A 19,184-nucleotide genomic window follows, 5' to 3' on the forward strand; every position below is an offset into this window, starting at 1 on the left:
GAATGAGTTAAATTATAAGGAGTAATTGTCATTTTTACCCAGTGCATGCCTACAGACTTCGGATTACATCTCATTATATGAGTAGATGCATATGCTCTCTGGTTCATTTTTTCCATTATTTTCAAGCTTTGCGCGTCTGGGCCATTAGATCAGCTTGAATGCTTTCCAAGATGCCTTGATTCAGCTATGTTGTTGGGAATTTGGCCTCTTAACGTGACTTTGACACTCAGGAGTGAAGGGTGTGTATTGCTCCCTGGCTGGGACATTCCTGTGCAGCAATGCCTAGTCTGCATTCAGCCAGCTTTAAAAGCAGGGCCGCAGGGTAACCTGAGTACTCGCTTGTTGGGGATTCAGCATCACACACCGCGGACAGCTACCTAGGACTTGCTGCACGGAGCCAGAATGAGTACCAGCCCAGAGAGAATTTCTTCCTACCGCAGGCACTTTGAGGAGTTGGACAGCAGTTCTGTTCTAAGGGTGAGAGTGAGCAGTCCATCCCCTCCCAGGCAAAGGAGGTCAGCCAGCTACACCCGCAGGGCATGTGAAGAGATCCATGTGGCAAGGAGGAATGTTTCAGCTAGCCGCAGGCCACTCAGGTGACATGCAAAATTTGACTATGGGGTGTGACCTAAGGATATAGATTTTGGTTGTATGTGTAACCTTGGTTTTCTCTTCATCCCACACTGGCATCAAAAGGGTTGATACACAAACCTCACGTATATATTAATAAGTCCAAGTTGAAAGTTTGTGATATATAAATATGCACGTGGTACAACTAGGTGTGAATTATAATTCTAATATAGCATTCACCTTTAAATCTGCTGTACAAAAGTTAGGACATACAATAATATAGTAAGATGTATGTCCGTGTAATGCATTTTTAAAGGCAAATGATTGGCATTTAATTGTTTCACAAAATGTATTTTGGAAAGGGTGACTACATGTGGTTACCTGTTGGAATGCTGGTTTAAATCATAGGATCAGTAAGCAAATATTACAAACTGTGTGGAAGTGTGGATACGTGATTAATAAAAATGCAGTAGAATAATGTATACTGATCTTATAGTTTGACTTAATATGCATGTGGAAGAAATCAAAAGGCGTGTATTATATATGTCTTAGTAATATTATAGGCCTGCATAAATGAGTTATTCTTGTACTTGTTAAAGGGCCCAGGGCATGGTATACACAGACTGTGATGAATTTGGTATATCATGAACATTGCAGCTCCCAAAAATGTAAAATTAGTTTAGAGATTATGAAGTTAGGAGACTCAAATAGTCTGCTGCCAAATATGATCAACGATTCCCTACCTTGGTTGCTCATATATGCAAGTTACAGCAACTTTAATAAAATGATGAATTCATAGTATTTTAAAACCACTATTAGCATATATACATAACTGCATATTTTGGGTCACCTGATATGTCACTGGCTACGAGACAAATTGAACAGTTTGCAAGCAGAATGGTTTCAAATATCTTACAAGGGCATTTCACCAGGTTCCTGATGGGTGAATAATATTATATTATAATTATGCATAAGTTTTATTGTTTATAGTATATGGTTAATGATGCAACATGGTGAATACAATACATTAAAATGAACAACATAGAAAGCCTGGGCTATTGATAGGTATAACAATACAACTGAATATACCTAATTAAACACGTGAAAGAGTATGGGATGGAGGTGTTAAAAGTACACACGTGACATTAGATATTACACATGGAAGCTTAAATTGGAGAGGCGGTTCGTCAGAACTGTAACAGGTGAGTTATGTGCAACTGTTTTACAGTAGGGGCAAATGTGTACATGAAATACTTATACAATGATATACTCCTGAAGTAACGCTGTAACCTATAATTTACTAAATAATATATATTTTCTAAATAATATATAGAAAATCAGTGGTAAAATGGATATAATAAACAAGATGGGTTTGTATGTATCTCTTGCGTTTATACCCAATACATTCTGTTGAAAAAGAATTGCCCTTAAGAAGTATAGAGCGCATAAACTTATATAGAAAGGTAACATTGCTTAGCTTATACAAAGTAAAGTTTTACGCGAGTTACAGTTGAACTCCTGACAATATTTGTGGAATTAGAGTTATATATTTGGGAAGCAATAACTTGTCCCTCACCAGTTTTTATAGAGGCATAACAGATCTGTACTTATTTGGTATAGTTTTTATAGAAGCATAACATATCTGTACTTATTTGTTATAGTTTTTTTAGAAGCATAACAGATCTGTACTTATTTGTTATAGTTTTTATAGAAGCATAACATATCTGTACTTATTTGTTATAGTTTTTATAGAAGCATAACAGATCTGTACTTATTTGTTATAGTTTTTATAGAAGCATAACATATCTGTACTTATTTGTTATAGTTTTTATAGAAGCATAACAGATCTGTACTTATTTGTTATAGTTTTTATAGAAGCATAACATATCTGTACTTATTTGTTATAGTTTTTATAGAAGCATAACAGATCTGTACTTATTTGTTATAGTTTTTATAGAAGCATAACATATCTGTACTCATTTGTTATAGTTTTTATAGAAGCATAACATATCTGTACTTATTTGTTATAGTTTTTATAGTAGCATAACAGATCTATACTTATTTGTTATAGTTTTTATAGAAGCATAAATATCTATACTTATGTGTTATAGTTTTTATAGAAGCATAACATATCTGTACTTATTTGTTAGTTTTTATAGAAGCATAACAGATCTGTACTTATTTGTTATAGTTTTTATTGAATCATAACAGATCTGTACTTATTTGTTATAGTTTTTATAGAAGCATAACAGATCTGTACTTATTTGTTATAGTTTTTATAGAAGCATAACAGATCTGTACTTATTTGTTATAGTTTTTATAGAAGCATAACATATCTGTACTTATTTGTTAGTTTTTATAGAAGCATAACATATCTGTACTTATTTGTTATAGTTTTTATAGAAGCATAACAGATCTGTACGTATTTGTTATAGTTTTTATAGAAGCATAACAGATCTGTACTTATTTGTTATAGTTTTTATAGAAGCATAACAGATCTGTGCTTATTTGTTAGTTTTTATAGAAGCATAACATATCTGTACTTATTTGTTATAGTTTTTATAGAAGCATAACATATCTGTACTTATTTGTTATAGTTTTTATAGAAGCATAACAGATCTGTACTTATTTGTTATAGTTTTTATAGAAGCATAACAGATCTGTACTTATTTGTTATAGTTTTTATAGAAGCATAACATATCTGTACTTATTTGTTAGTTTTTATAGAAGCATAACAGATCTGTACTTATTTGTTATAGTTTTTATTGAATCATAACAGATCTGTACTTATTTGTTATAGTTTTTATAGAAGCATAACAGATCTGTACTTATTTGTTATAGTTTTTATAGAAGCATAACAGATCTGTACTTATTTGTTATAGTTTTTATAGAAGCATAACAGATCTGTACTTATTTGTTATAGTTTTTATAGAAGCATAACATATCTGTACTTATTTGTTATAGTTTTTATAGAAGCATAACAGATCTGTACTTATGTGTTCGTTTTTATAGAAACATAACAGATCTGTACTTATTTGTTATAGTTTTTATAGAAGCATAACAGATCTGTACTTATTTGTTATAGTTTTTATAGAAGCATAACATATCTGTACTTATTTGTTATAGTTTTTATAGAAGCATAAAATATCTGTACTTATTTGTTATAGTTTAATAGAAGCATAACATCTGTACTTATGTGTTAGTTTTTATAGAAGCATAACAGATTATCTGCACTTATTTTTATATTAACCTCTAAATAATTATTTCCTTTCTTTCTTTGTAAGTTAAAGAGCAGTTAGACACAAAGGTGACACAACCCCAGTTGACATTTTGTAATCAGACATAACAGTGACAGTATTGAAAGCCCCTTATGACAAGAGTGATGCTGCCCGGAGCTATGGGAATTCTGCGCTAGTGTTGAGGAAACAGACAATACGTTTGCTTCTTAGACATACACAAATATCCAATGCCTAAGCCTCCTATAGCAAACGCGCCTTAATACGATTACTAAAATCTGTAAATTCTTCATTCTTAATTTACTATTCTTGTCGGCTCGTTTATTGTTTATAATCATGATAATAATAATCATTACGATCATAATAGTCTCATATTTGGGATCTTAGTTACATCAATGAAATGGCAATGAAGGATGCACCTATAATATTCACTGTATAATTATTTTCCTATATTGATAATATTGGTACCTCTGTCCCTCTGTATGCCAAATCGTTGACCCCTTGTCTTTCTGTTACAATAGTAACATTGTACATCCACAGTAGCAGCCATTAAACCCACAAACTATAATATTTTATATGAACAACAATACAATCTCACAACATGACTTTTATTAAAAAACTAAAATAAGAAAAAAATATTTAAATTAAAATGTAGTGACGTAAAAAACATATGCATTGCACAATACCCTTCTTATTAGAGGTTTTGGTTACACATTTTTTTTTCTCCCATTTTTTTTAATTTTAGACTTGACAGCTATTTTTTAGTAGAGTTTGTACGTTACAGCCAGATAACAATTTATTATATTAACTAAACTAACATGGAATTTTTCTTATTTTTAAGATTTAATTTGATTATTTTTTTTTTCAAATTTGAATTGTTTTCAGTTTAAACAATACAGAGCTTTTTCAGCCAGAAGATAATTACGACCCTGCAATATAGTGGCTAACACAATTAGAGCATGGTCATATATTGATCAAACTAATCGGGCCACTTTGCCAATTACATGTAATATTACAGGTATTTCATGTTTTTCGCAGCATTGTATTAAATAGCTTAAAGGGACACTGAACCCAAATTTTTTCTTTCATAATTCAGATAGAGCATGCAATTTTAAGCAACTTTCTAATTTACTTCTATTATCAATTTTAATTTGTTCTCTTGCTATCTTTATTTGAAAAAGAAGGCATCTCAGCTAAGGAGCCAGCAAATGTTTGCTTCAGGACCATGGACAGCACTTGTTTATTGGTGCTGACCAATCAGCAAGGACAACCCAGGTTGTTCACCAAAAATGGGCCGGCATCTAAACTTACATTCTTGCTTTTCAAATAAACATACCAAGAGAATGAAGAAAATTTGATAATAGGAGTAAATTAGAATGTTGCTTAAAAATACATGCTCTATGTGAATCACAAAATAAATTTTTTTGAGTACAGTGTCCCTTTAATGTTGTTTATCTAGTATGGATAGAGAGAGACCTGGCTTCATTAGAACTGCACATATTCATTAAAGTTATTTTGCAAATATGATTTGCATTGAAATTGTAAGGTGAGAGACAAAAAAGTTAGATAAAGAGTGGTAATCTGTAATACCGTAGTGACAGCATTATTCAACCTGATTCAAATTCGTTGAAGTATATGCAAATTAAAAATTACAAAGATAGTTTAAAGGAAAATAAATAAACTGACGCATAATAGAAAATTCCAGAAAGGCCTTTCTTGGAAAGAAAATGCAGACCTATAAATAAAAATGTATTTAAAATGAAAAATCTACAAGCTTCACAAAATATGCTTTAAAGAGTATAGTTTAAACACTTCACAATATATATTTATTCTTAGAAAATCGGTAGAAATGTAGATTTTCTGAGGGTTTGCATTTAAATAAGGGAATAAGAATCTGTTTTACTTCGAAGAAAGAAATCAGTCACTGTACATTTATATTTTGTACTTTTGAAAATAGTTTATGGTTCAACATATTTCAGTCGTTCAGTTAAACTTAATAAACATGTTTTGTTATTTAACAGAACATAGCAAAATAAATGTATGTTGTAGATCCCCACAGTTAAAATATTTGAAATAATTAAGTATATTTGTGTTGGACAAAATGTAATTTATACAAAATATTGCTGTCGGTCTATCTATCTATCTATCTGTCTGTATGCCTGCCTGTCCGTCCGTCTGTCTGGCTATCTATTTTCGGTCTATCTATCTATCTATCTATCTATCTATCTATCTATCTATCTATCTATCTATCCATCTATCTATCTATCTATCTATTATCTATCATCTAATATATATATCTATGTATATATTATCTATCTATTTATCTATCATCCTCTATCTATCTATATTTCGGTCTTTCTATCTATCTATATATCTATCTATCTATTATCTATCCATCAATCATCCATCTAATCTATATCTATCTATCTATCTATCTATCTATCTATCTATCTATCTATCTATCTATCTGGTCTGTTCATCCACCCATCCATACAAGTATCTATCTTTCTATCTATATATCTATTTATCTACCTATTATCTATCCATCAATCATCTATCTAATATATCTATCTATCTATCCATCCATCCATCCATTATTATTATTATAATTATCAGGTATTTGTAGAGCGCCAACAGATTCCGCAGCGCTGTCCATCCATCCATCATCTATCTATCTATCTATTTATCTATATATCTATCTATCTATCTATCTATCTATCTATATATATATCTATCTATCCTATCTATATACTCTGCAGAAATATATATAATCATCAACGTAATGAATAATAAAGGGCATTACGCGTCCAGATTTTATTTATTTATTGTTACCATAATATCAAATTTTTCGGATCATTTATTAAAGAAAAAAAAAAGAAAAATAATATATATATATAAACATAGCAAATGTTTGCACTGGACATAGAGCGCAAGATAATAAGAAAATCTTTCTTTGATTGAAATGCATATTGTAAACTATTTACATTGCATTGAGATTTAGATTGTATCATACTTGCAATCCAAATGACGCTGTTTTACTAAAATAAAATAGTTAGGGGGGGGGGGATTTATGTTATTTCATTAAAAAAAATCATAATTTATTTTAATTATTTTCAGATAATAATTTGTAACAAATCATGTAATTTTTGGTAAAGTAAAGTGAAGTAACAATAACAAATACATCGATGTCCCAAAGGGGTAGGGGTGGGTTATTTTATTATTAAAAGGATTACACGGATATTTAAATCAGAGTATATATTTATATGAAATGCATTTTGTTTAGGACACTATATCCTTAATAACTTGACTGTTTTCTTTAGGAAATGTGGTTGAATAATGATCCGTGACTATGTGTAGATGATCCAATACCTACATGTTCGTTGGGATTTCCCCGATAGAAATATAACATAAAAATAGAAATATATATTATTTTTTTAAGAGTTGGAAATGTATCTTATTTTTTAAGAGTTGCTAACATTTGAGATTTGTATTAAAGTTTACACAAATTAATATCTAGTATAAAAATTGTAATTTAAATGATCAATTGAGATTGTAGTTATTTAAATGTATTTATTAGTGTTTGCTCTATAGTTGATTCTCTCTCCCAATATCCTGTTTTAAGATTAATTGCGAAATGCTATAAATACATATCCTCATACATTCCCTCTTTCAGATTCAGATATGGTTTTTTATTTATTTTACTGCATTTGTCAATGACATCTTTATTAAAAAAATATTAGATAAAAATCCATTTTGTGTTATTTTGATATCATATGCATTGTATAATAGTGTAGAATGCACCACGGAAACAGCTGATAGAATATGACAATTTTTATTGTGCTGCTCTGAAAATGGACAAATATCTATGAAGTTCTAACAATTGGAAAATAGTTCCCTAATAAGCAATATAGAAGTGTATTTTCACTACTGTCGCTTATTGTGCCCCTTTTCTCAGCAATAATGTAACACTACAACCTAAAATAGGATCGGGTAGGAGGGGATTATGTGTAGGGTAAATAAGGGATTATGATACAGCTATCAGATTAATTAGGCTACAGTTCTAAGGACATTGAGCACTAAATACATTTTATAAGCATAGCAGTAAGGTTATTCCCCACCTTCCCATAGTCATGGGTGCCCCCATTGTGGAATTTATCTTTCACTACTTTCCAGTGCTGACCTGTTTGCACAGGTGCAGCAACTCTCCTCCAGATACCTGTAGTGTAATTTAAGTTCCAATATGGCAGCAACCATGATGAGAGGGAGGTGCCTGAAATATTTTTAGTATTCAGTGTCCCTTAATGAATGGTCTCGGTCTTTTGCGCTTTGCATTGAGAGTTATAACTTTCTATAAGCTCCATAATTTCAATACAAGAGCTAAGATTTTAAACGTGAGAAGCTGGGGTTCTTGAGCAGAAGGAGTCCGCCTGATGTATGACCAGAAACGCTTTTGTTCTCCATTTGCAGTCAAATCATGAAGCACCTGCCGGTGTCATCTGCTCCAGGCCTGTGCTCTATTCTGTCCGACACATATGTACAGGAGAGGTCCTCCCAGACAGCTTTATCATCATGCAATCACCAACAAAGGAAATGTTTTACACGATGATATATTCAGTTTTGCAAAACTGTATAATGAGTTTTCTGAGCTATATAATTCTATCTATCTATCTATCTATCTATCTATCATCTATCTATCTATCTATCTATCTATCTATCTATCATCTATCTATCTATCTATCTATCTATCTATCATCTAACAATATCTATCATATATCTATTTTTCTGTCGGTCTGTCTATCTATCTATCTATCTATCTATCTATCTGTCTGTCTGTCTGTCTGTCTGTCTGTCTGTCTGTCTGTCTGTCTGTCTATCTACCTATCGGTGTATCTATCTGTCTGTCTGGTCTGCCTGTCTGCCTATATATCTATCTATACACACCCTCAAAACTTGAATATTTTATTTAATAAACCTTTCGTGTGCCCTAAACGTGTGTATACCGGTACCAGTTGTTTACATGTACACATTTTAAGTGTGCAGTGTCTTTGTCTGTTCCATTGTCACTTGTTCACACCAATCTTAAAGGGACAGGCTACTGTAAAATTGGTTTACCCTTCATACATTTTCATATATATACTTGCTCATTGCTCTTTTATGTTTTTTATGAAATAGCAGTTTTTTTCCTCTATGTAACAAAAATCCATTCAAATGGGCTCAATTTGCAGAAAGATAAGACCTCAATATCTTATCACTATCTATACACACAATTGCTTTCTCTTATCTTTTTATATATATATATATATATATATATATATATATATATATATATATATATATATATATATATATATATATATATATATATACTAAAAAAAAAACCAATTAAAATTATTTAAATACTTATCCCCTCCACAAACACACATACTGGGAGTGTATTTTTTTATATAGCAAAATATTTATTTACTGAATTTTTCAGTACAGGTGGTAGATTCAACGGGCAAAAGCACTTATTTCAAACATCATAGGGAACATATTGAAGGCACACATTTTACAGCCCACTGTCCCTTTAAGAAGGATGGTAAGCTATTTCTTGATTAGTAGATACATCTGCTTTGTCCAGTTCTACAAGTTAATTGATAATGTGGATTTATTTGTAGTTAAATCACCTACACCATGCACATCAAACAAAGCAACAGGCTCTTGTAAAAACACTTAAGGTATCCATCAATAACATAGAGTAGACACTGTGCAATATTGAGAAAACTGCATCTGGGCGATGTGTCCATTATACCCGAGCTTCCATCAACAAATGATAGGGCAATAAACGTGATTTGGTCACATATCCACAACCTTTAGCAATCTTTTCAAATACTATAAAGATCATATTTATTTTATTATTCAATACTACCAAGGGAAACACATATGTTTTTGTCTTGTACCTATAGCCCTGGTTGTTATATCAGTATCATGTACACATTGGCAATTGTAAAGTGCATTAGAGAGTTGTTATTGTTATCTCTATCTCTGATTTAGTTATACAACTAGCTTTGTTGTGTCTTATCTTCAGGTAGCTAATACACAGTTATTTGTGACTGAGGGTGGTGCAATCTGTTTGAAATAACGAGTCAGAGCCCCCCTCCCCCCCCCCCACACACATGTTCAGGAACAACATACCGGTATATGAGATTTAATATTTTTTTTCTATAAAGCTGTTGGTGTTAGCTCTGGCTATATGTGTCTCTTTATTGCATAATGTTATTTATTTAATATATTTCTGTTTTATCGGCTTTCCAGTATGGGGGCCCCCTGTTTTGCAGCTCTGTTTGCGCCTGTGGTGGACATAGAAGCGGCTAGTGCAGCAAACCAAGAATTTCTTAATACTAGGAGCAACGAGAAGCAGGAGATGATTGTCCTGAACGACAGACTGACCAAGTACATAGAGAGGGTAGGTGCATATAGTCCTCCTCATTGCTTCAGCAGCAACTAATGCTTTATATACCCTTCCCATAACCTACATTAATATACACGGTAGACAAGTGTTACTTTTTTACCTAAACATATATTGCTTTAAAGGGTCCTACTCAATTTTTTCTTTTTCACATCTAAATGAAAACTAATAATGCTACATTTTTAAAGACGCCCAACAGGCCTATGGGAGTTTCTGGTGTTGCTAGTGAGTATTTAATACTTATGTATGAAACATACATTTCCTTATTGCATTTAAACTTCTTAAAGGGGCGTGAAAATCAATATTACATTTCCCTGATTATAGAGCATGCAATTTTAATGAGCTTTTAAATTTACTTCTGTTATCAAATATACTTTTTTATTGTGGTGTTCTTTGTTTAAACGCACATCTAGGGAGCCAGCAGCAGCTATGCACTAGCTGGTGATTACTGGATACACAAATATGCCCTTTGTCATTGGCTCACTAGATGTGTTCAGTTTACTACCAGTAATGCATTCATTTGCAAGAGTTAAACACAAAGTTAGATGCAAGCAATATTCCGATAACATAATGCTCTGTCACATTAGAAGATTTTATTTTTGCAGTTTCACGCCCCTTTATTCCTTTCTTACAGTTAATTTTAACACATGAAATGTTTCCAATTTGTGAGAGAATTTTAGCCTTCAGAGCTTATAATTGTAAGGTATTTTCTTAAAAATCAATTTCCAAAGAAAATTTGATCTCTAACCCATATCTGAGCAAAATGTAGCATGTTTGTACAAAATGTGCCTATGAAATGGTTAATGTCTATACAATAAGATGGTATTCTTGTCAGGATGGGGTTATAACTATTCATGGCGTTCTTTGTAGTGGTGAGAGACCTCACACCTTGCACATGACACACCATCTGTTCTGTATAGTTACACCAGCAGCCTGTTATATCCTCCTTTTACTTAATCTTTGTGATCCATCACTGGTCCTGCACTCTAGGTTCGGGACCTGGAACAGCAGAATGCAACGGTGCTATGTGAGGTGGAAGCCCTGCGTCAACGCTGCCGCAAACCGTCTTCACTTAGGGCACTGTATGAGGAGCAACTGCGGGAACTGCGCAGAGAGGCAGAGCAGGCAAAGTTCCAACGGGTAAGAGCAAAACCTAAACAAATGCATCATTTAATAACACAACACAATAATGATATCATCAGTACCACCTTGTGCTGTTAGGCAAGGAAAACAAAACGTGTCCAGACAGACTCCATTCACAGAAAAGGATTTATTACAAAATAAGTTTTAATAAGGAATATATTAGTGCACTCCAGCAGTGCTGAAAAATGAAGCTATGTTTTCTTTATTACTTTACACAATGATGAACCATAATTACTGGAGCCACTGCAAGAAATATGAGGATGCAGGTTCTGGTACAATATCAGTGTCACACAAGTACTTTGGCCTTTTAACCTTCAATCTGTTTGGGAATAAAGATGCCTATAAATCTTTACTTGTTGAATAGCCAGTGCATGGAAGGTAGTACTCATTGTTGTGCCACATGTCACTTACAATCTCCTCAGATGTCTATTAAAGGTTTAGCACATAACCCTCATGCAAATGGGAAGCATGCTGGAGAAGGCTTTGTTTTGTTGTGTCCAACTAGAGACTCCCACAAGGAATAAATAAAGTTGCTCTAAAGCCTGTTACTATAACAGATGTTCTCTAAAGAGCTGTGTTAACAGATGCATTATTTCCTATCCTCATGCATATAGGGCTGCAATCAGGAACTATATTATTATGGCAGGGTACACACACTGCTGATCGAGTGGTGTGTGCAGTTTCCCATGTTTAATCATATTAGATTTATTTCTGCAGCCGGGTCTGCACCCATATACCATATTATACTCTAAATACAATGATTCTCTTTTATACAAAGCTTTATATACTTTATACTCTGTTTTGCATATCCTACTGTGCTAGGCATTTGTGCATACTTTATAATTACATGATAACAATCATAAAACAATCATTAAAGGGACATGAAACCCAGTTTTTTTTCTTTTAGGATTCATTTACTTCTATTATTATATTTGCTTTATTCCCTTTATATCCTTTGGTGAAGGAGCAGCAAAGCACTACCGAGAGCTAGCTAAATACATCTAGTTAGCCAATCACAAGAGACAAATGTGTCCAAGAACCAATCACACTAGTGTAGGATATGCACATATTCTTTTTCAACAAGGGATGCCAAAAGAACAAAGCAAATTTTAAAATAGAATTGAATTTAAAGGTGCCTAAAAATGACATGCTCTATCTCAGTCATGCAAGTTTAATTTTGACTTTCCTATCCCTTTAATAATACAAACGAACTGTTAAGATTTATTTCAATATATTACATGAATTTAATAATATCTACTTATATTACCTAAGAACATATGAGCTATTTTAAATAATTACAATATTAATCGTAAGGGATGCTTTGATGGGAATATTGTGCTTTTGTTTTTTAACCCCTTGGCCCCTTACCAGGTAAGGCTGCAATCTCTTGGGCACCTAAGGAGTTAATTGTAACATCTAGTCCCTGCTTTGTGTAACAGGATGTAGCAGTGGCTGCCAAGTCATCAGTGACTGAAGAACTCAACTCCACCAAGAAGCGCTATGAAGATGCAGTTGAGGCCAGAAAAAAGGCTGAAGGGGACATTGAGGCTTTCCGCCCTGTAAGCATCTTATTATTCATTCACCTTGTATGGAGGGATTATTGTAGTGAGCCCAGTACTGAGTGGCACATCTAATACACACAATCTGGTTTAACCATGTTTCAGTGCGTCCAGAATGTTTTGCATTTGCTATTTTAGTACATTACTCCTTTATCGTACATACCATAACAATATTGCTAGATGACTAATTAATACTGCTAAATTTATATCACATACGCATATTACCCAACATTTTCTTTCTAACATACAAAACAAATATATTTAGTTGGGAGGAACACAATTTCTCATATCCCCTTCAAATAAAACCATGTCTGTTTTGGATATTCAATTATTTGTTATTTCCAAAACATAATATTAAGATTCCAACAAATATTTCAGGTAAGAACAATGGTTTGTTGAATTAAGGGTTACAGAAACAACCATGTCATCTTTATAAATAAAATATATTCTTGTATAGATTGTGATGGATTTTTAGATGCACATTATCATAACTTTGATATATTCGCCTCATGATTGTCTGATAAATAACAGGCATATTTAAAATTATTTCCATAAAAAAGTGTATAATGAGTATGTTTCACCCCTTCACCACCTGTTATATGTCTTCATATGAAGAGTAAATATAACGTTACGAGCTGTGAATGCTCATCTACTACTGCATGTATGGTACATTGTTACATGTTAATGGGTATGTGTAATAAGTGATCAGTCTGTTTGCTGTGTGTAGGATGTGGATGCTGCCACTGCAGGACGCATTTCTTTGGAAAAGCAACTGGAGAGTCTGGAAGCTGAAATTGCCTTTTTGCAGAGAGTACACGGTGAGGTAAAGTGAGCATTATTCTCATCCATACATTTCAGTCTATCTGTGCTATAGGCTCAGTAATACACAATCTGCACCTTGTTGCCTGTCATTCCAGGAGATTGAAGAACTAATGAAGCAGATCTACTCTGGAACCGCCCACTGCGATCTCTCCTTCTCCATCCCAGACTTTGCTGCTGCTCTGAGGGACATCCAGACAGAATATGAGCAAATTGCAGCCAAAAACCTGCAGGTTAAAATTATAGCTCTTCCTCTTTTCATACAGATAATTTATGTCATATGTTAGTAAAGAATGTATTTGGCAACATAAAGTTATTTTTTTATTTGTATCATATATATGTTAAATCAGAATATAGCCATTGGACATGTGTCCTCTGAACACACAGTCATAGTTTTCAGTTACAGAAAGATGCATTAACCATTGCCAAAAGGGTATGTGTTGCAACAACCAAGGGATTAACTCTTTCAGTGCCTGAGAGTAGTGCATTTTTGCTCCTCCTGAAACCATAATGTTATTTTTCATTTAGCTCACACAACGTTTTGCTACAAGCTGACTAATTGAATGGTGTGGTATTCTGGGGGGACTTAATGAACCTTGTATCTTGGAGTCCCCAGCAAACCACCCATCCCTCTGCATTCTCCTTGGCTGATTTTTTTTTTTCATTCTGTTTTTGCCTTAGGAGATGGACGATTGGTACAAAAACAAATTTGTTGACTTCAATCAAGCTTCTACAAAACATGTAGAAAACGTGAGACATTATAGAGGAGACATTGCAAACTACAAGAGAGGCGTAAGTGAGGTTGGAAAAGCCTTGGAGCTCCTGTCTGTCACATAATGTGGAGACCTATTTAAAATGTCAGTAACAGAGAATGTTACTATCTGGGCTACTTTTTATGCAGTCTCCAGGGCTATGATTTTGTTTAAAGTCTCTTTCTTATGTTAGAGTATGTCATCATCTAGAGGTAATTTTAATGCAGATGTGCATACATTAATCTGGCAAAGCTCTCTTTTCCACTGTTTAGCTATATATCCCTATGGAGCGTGTCATGTTTATTTATTTTACATGCTGTAATGTTACTGACGGAAAAGTGCACATATTATCAAGTCCACTTTTTATGAAATAAAAACCACTGAATACACTATGAAAAAGGGAAACAGGCACGTTTCTTTTATTAACCCCCTCATGGCTACAGCGCCCAGTTTGATAGTAAATTGGTTTAAATGGGTTTTTTGACCATTTGCTCATTCATTAAAAAGAACTATAATATAAGCCACCTTTTTTGTTCCTTGATGGGTTCATTTTGGGTTGATTCTTATTGCAGATTAAGGGGAAAGAAATGGAACTGGAGTCTCTGAAGAAAAGAAATGCAGCTCTGGAAACTCAGATCAGTGAAACTCAAGAAGCAAACAAAAATGAGATAGTAGAGCTACAGGTAAGTTACCATTGGACTGAAATGTTTAAGTGATTCTAATCATTACAAATATATACATTTGCAGGTCATTTTGCACAATAGATAGCCAGCATTTATTTCCCTCTCTTCTCGCCCCAGTTCAATTTCTACTTGCCCAGGGCGAGTGGAAATTGTAAGCCCTGATTAAAGCAACAGTGACTTTCACTCTGTTCAGATCAGGAAATCCCGGTTTTGTTGAATTAAACTATTTCTCCTCCTGTCTGTTTCAAAGGAAAAAATAAGGAGGCTGGAAGATGACTTAAAGATTTTAAAGCAGAAAATCGCTCTGCACATGAAAGAATATCAAGATTTATTGAGTGTAAAGATGGCCCTGGATATTGAAATTATAACATACAGGTCGGTATGAGGATGCTATAAGAAAAAGAGATCAACTGCATAAATATAGTAATTAGTAATATATGGTCCTGGGGCACAGTTTGCAAATATTGCAATTAGCATTTAATGAGACTTTCTGTAAATGTGTAGCGTTTATTATTTTAGTTTCACAGAGTGGTCTATTCACGAAGCTGCAATCTTCCAACTTGTAAAAAAATATGTTTAAAAAAAAATAAAAAAAATTGGATGATGTTGGTTGAAGAGACAGTGACCAAATGTGCAGTATCCATAAAAACAACATTAAAAATGAGCTGCACCACCTTTGATATGGCCGAACTTTTGAGACCTGGTAAATTTGTGTTTACTTTATTTTGATTGGCTGTAAAGCAGTTGTGTTTCAAATGACTTACAAGTATTGCTAAGGCTTTTGAAATAAACGTTGTAATCTTAGCAGCCATCAACCAGTGAACACCTAAAGATCATTATTTTTTAATTATTTAAAAATGTAATAATATTGATGTACTTCAATTCAGTATTTTCTTTAATTCTTTGACAATAGGTAGTTGACAGAAAATTCGTTTTAATTGTCTCTCCTTGTTCAAACTGACCTAAAATAGATTGTCATCTATTTTTTGTACATTTCCTCACATTAAAGGGACAGTAAAGTCCAAATTAAACTTTCATGATTCAGATAGAGTACAGAATTTTAAACAACTTTCTAATTCAATTTCATTATCTAAATGTGCTCAGTCTTTTTTGTATTCAAACATTCTGAGGCACTAGCTCCTACAGAGCATGTGCAAGATGAACAGGATATACATATATGCATTTTATGATTGGCTAATGGCTATGTGAGTTATTGTGACAGGTATTATTACAACTGATTTGTCTTTAGAGAATAGCTGACTTTTAGATTTTTGTCCAATTTTTTTACAATTTTATCTGACATTAGAAAAGTGACTATCATGTCAGTTCAATCTCATTCCTTAGAACATAGACCCCAATGTGTTGCCAACATGAACCCTTGATGATAATATGTTCCTTCTATTCTCATAACTCTAATAAGATTTGTTCTGATTGTAGAAAGCTAATTGAAGGGGAAGACAGCAGACTCACTACTTCAGTGAGTGGAGTGCACCTCTGGAGCAAAGAGTCAGGTGCTGGGCAAGTGACTGCCACTGAGAGTGTATCCAAGCGGCAGTCTGTGGAGGTGAAAACAAAGACAAGTGTTCTCAGAAGGTAAGGAGACACAGACATGGCACAATGACTTAATATTCATTCCATAAAAAAAGTCACAATGTAATTTGTTATATATATTTCTTTATAAACATCAGTGATTTTATGTCTTTTCCAATAAACATTAATTCAACCACCTCTTTTACAGTTAAACTTAAGGAAGAGAAGAAAGGCTTTGGAAAGTTAATCTAAGTGTACCTTGTGAAGGTGGGAGGAGCAGTCCACAACAAATATGAAAATCAAAATCACCCACACTAAGAGATGTGTACGACTCATGAAAATTGAAAAAAGGCAAATTGAAGTCTCTCAGACCAATAGATACAACATGCTGGGTTACCTATTGTACACCATCCTGTGTAATGGATATAACTGCCAGACAAAATATACATAGTTTATAACTGATATATGACATCTAGGCCAAGCAATACAGGCATACAAATGGATGCATGTTATGCTGACTAACGTCTACATTTTTATTTAGACTAATTGACTCAAAGATTAGCAGGTACAATATATAACTCAGGAGCCACAGAGAAAAAAAATGGGAATTGAGCTGGCCTAACCCCAACCCTTCAACCACTATCTATATGTTTACACCAAATGGTGCACCCATATAAAATTCCAATTGGTAGTTACATCCATGCCTTACTGAACCCAATTTTTTTCTTTAATGATTCAGATACAGCATGCAATTTTAAGCAGCTTTGTAATTTACTCCTATTATATTTTTTCTTTGCTTTCTTCCTATCTTTATTTGAAAAGTAGGAATGTAAAGCTTTGGAGCCAGACCATTTTTGGTTTAGCACCCTGGATAGCGCTAGCTTATTAGTGGCTACATCGTTAAAGAAAAAAATTGGGTTAATATCCCTTTAAGGCATATTTTGACCAATAGATTTATAGAATATTTGATGGACGAGTAGTTAAAAAAAAGAACTAACAAATACAAATAGGAGCTCAAGATTATGAACAAATGAAAACCAGGCCAATTGACAGATTAAAACCTGGAAATGAATCATACAGGCCACAACTAACCAGATATTAGATAACAGACTCAAACTAAGAACATGTTGTTTATCTAGGTGAGTGGATTCATGACTCCTGCTACTGCTCTCATTTACTCTACAGTGTCTGCATTCTTCAGATGGGATTCTCATTGCAGATTCTTACACAACTGTCTAACAATGATTAATGCTATGGATTCATTTATTGGCTTTGCTAAATAAAGCACACAAGCAAATCACCAACAGTGTAAATGAATACTGTATTTCTTGCCGCGACTCTGTGTTTTCATTATACTCCTATGAAAAAGGGCTGATATAAATTGCACAAATTGGAAAGAGATTTTAGCTCTAAATTAGCAAAATATATTTATTCCTTTCCATCTATTGACTTATGAATTACAAACTTCAGGCAGAATGTAAGTGATATTTTGAATTCATTAAAAAACAAACAGTATCTGAAAAAAATATTGCCAGGGGCTACTTTGCTATTAGGCAGTTTCAATTATTTAAAGGGACAGTCTAGTCAACATTAAACTTTCATGATTCAGATAGGGCCTGCAATTTTAAACAACTTTCCAATTTACTTTTATCATCAAGTTTGCTTTATTCTCTTGATATTCTCCTTTGAAAGCTAAACTGAGGTAGGCGCAAACTGATTTGTTAAACGTTGAAAACCGCCTCTTATCTCAGTGCATTTTGACAGTTTTTCACAGTTAGATGGTGCTAGTTCTTGCCTGTCATATAGATAGCATTATCAGTCAGCATTGATTGGCTAAAATGCAAGTCTGTCAAAAGAACTGAGATAAGGGGGCAGTCTGCAGAGGCTTAGATAAAAGGTAATCACAGAGGTAATAATGGTACTATTATCACAGCCATGCAATAACAAGATTTTTTCACTTTGCAAAGAAAGCTCTAAAATGTGAGTCAATGGTTAATTCGGAGTCATGTGATTCAATATCCATTTGCAATTTTAATAAATCGGACAATTCACTTATACTAGGAACCTTATCAGATTTCCATTCCCGTAATAGTTGGTTTCTTACCGCCAAAATAGTATGGTTTCTCAAAAGCCGTTCCCCGCTTAAACTGTGGACAGGGACTAGGAAAAAAACTTTGAAAAGAGTAATACGTATTTTATTTTGTAATCATATGTAGAAGGGAACCAGCACACACTTTCACAGCCAACATCCGGGGTGCTCTTCAAGATAGCATAGACAATATACAGACAATTGGAAGGCACTCACCATTTTAAAAGTATAACTCTTTATTTGTAGTTAACTTTTTCGGGGGTTACCCCCGTCCTCAGACCAACCAAACAAACAAAAAACTAATCTATTTAAAAAAAAACTATCACCGTATGATAACAAACAGCTGTGTCTCTGC

General features: G+C 33.4%; 1 protein-coding gene across 1 annotated transcript; it reads left to right on the top strand.

Moving 5' to 3' along the window:
* The first annotated feature begins 322 nt into the window (after positions 1-322).
* Positions 323-18,053, top strand: LOC128656589 (desmin-like). Its single transcript, XM_053710576.1, has 11 exons — positions 323-596; positions 10,101-10,251; positions 11,245-11,394; positions 12,837-12,956; positions 13,684-13,779; positions 13,874-14,008; positions 14,457-14,567; positions 15,100-15,210; positions 15,461-15,585; positions 16,648-16,803; positions 16,949-18,053. Exons 1-11 carry the CDS (start codon positions 403-405, stop codon positions 16,950-16,952), a joined length of 1,353 nt encoding a protein of 450 aa, XP_053566551.1. The 5' UTR covers positions 323-402; the 3' UTR covers positions 16,953-18,053.
* The last annotated feature ends 1,131 nt before the right edge of the window (positions 18,054-19,184 follow it).

Source organism: Bombina bombina, chromosome 4 (genome assembly GCF_027579735.1).
Source record: "Bombina bombina isolate aBomBom1 chromosome 4, aBomBom1.pri, whole genome shotgun sequence".
NCBI classification, from domain to species: Eukaryota; Metazoa; Chordata; class Amphibia; order Anura; family Bombinatoridae; genus Bombina; species Bombina bombina.

Coding starts and splice junctions, on each gene's coding strand:
- LOC128656589 (XM_053710576.1), top strand. CDS start 403: ATGAGTACCAGCCCAGAGAGAATTTCTTCCTACCGCAGGCACTTTGAG. Junction 12,957..13,683: donor ACATTGAGGCTTTCCGCCCT/GTAAGCATCTTA, acceptor TGCTGTGTGTAG/GATGTGGATGCTGCCACTGC. Junction 15,586..16,647: donor ATTGAAATTATAACATACAG/GTCGGTATGAGG, acceptor TTCTGATTGTAG/AAAGCTAATTGAAGGGGAAG.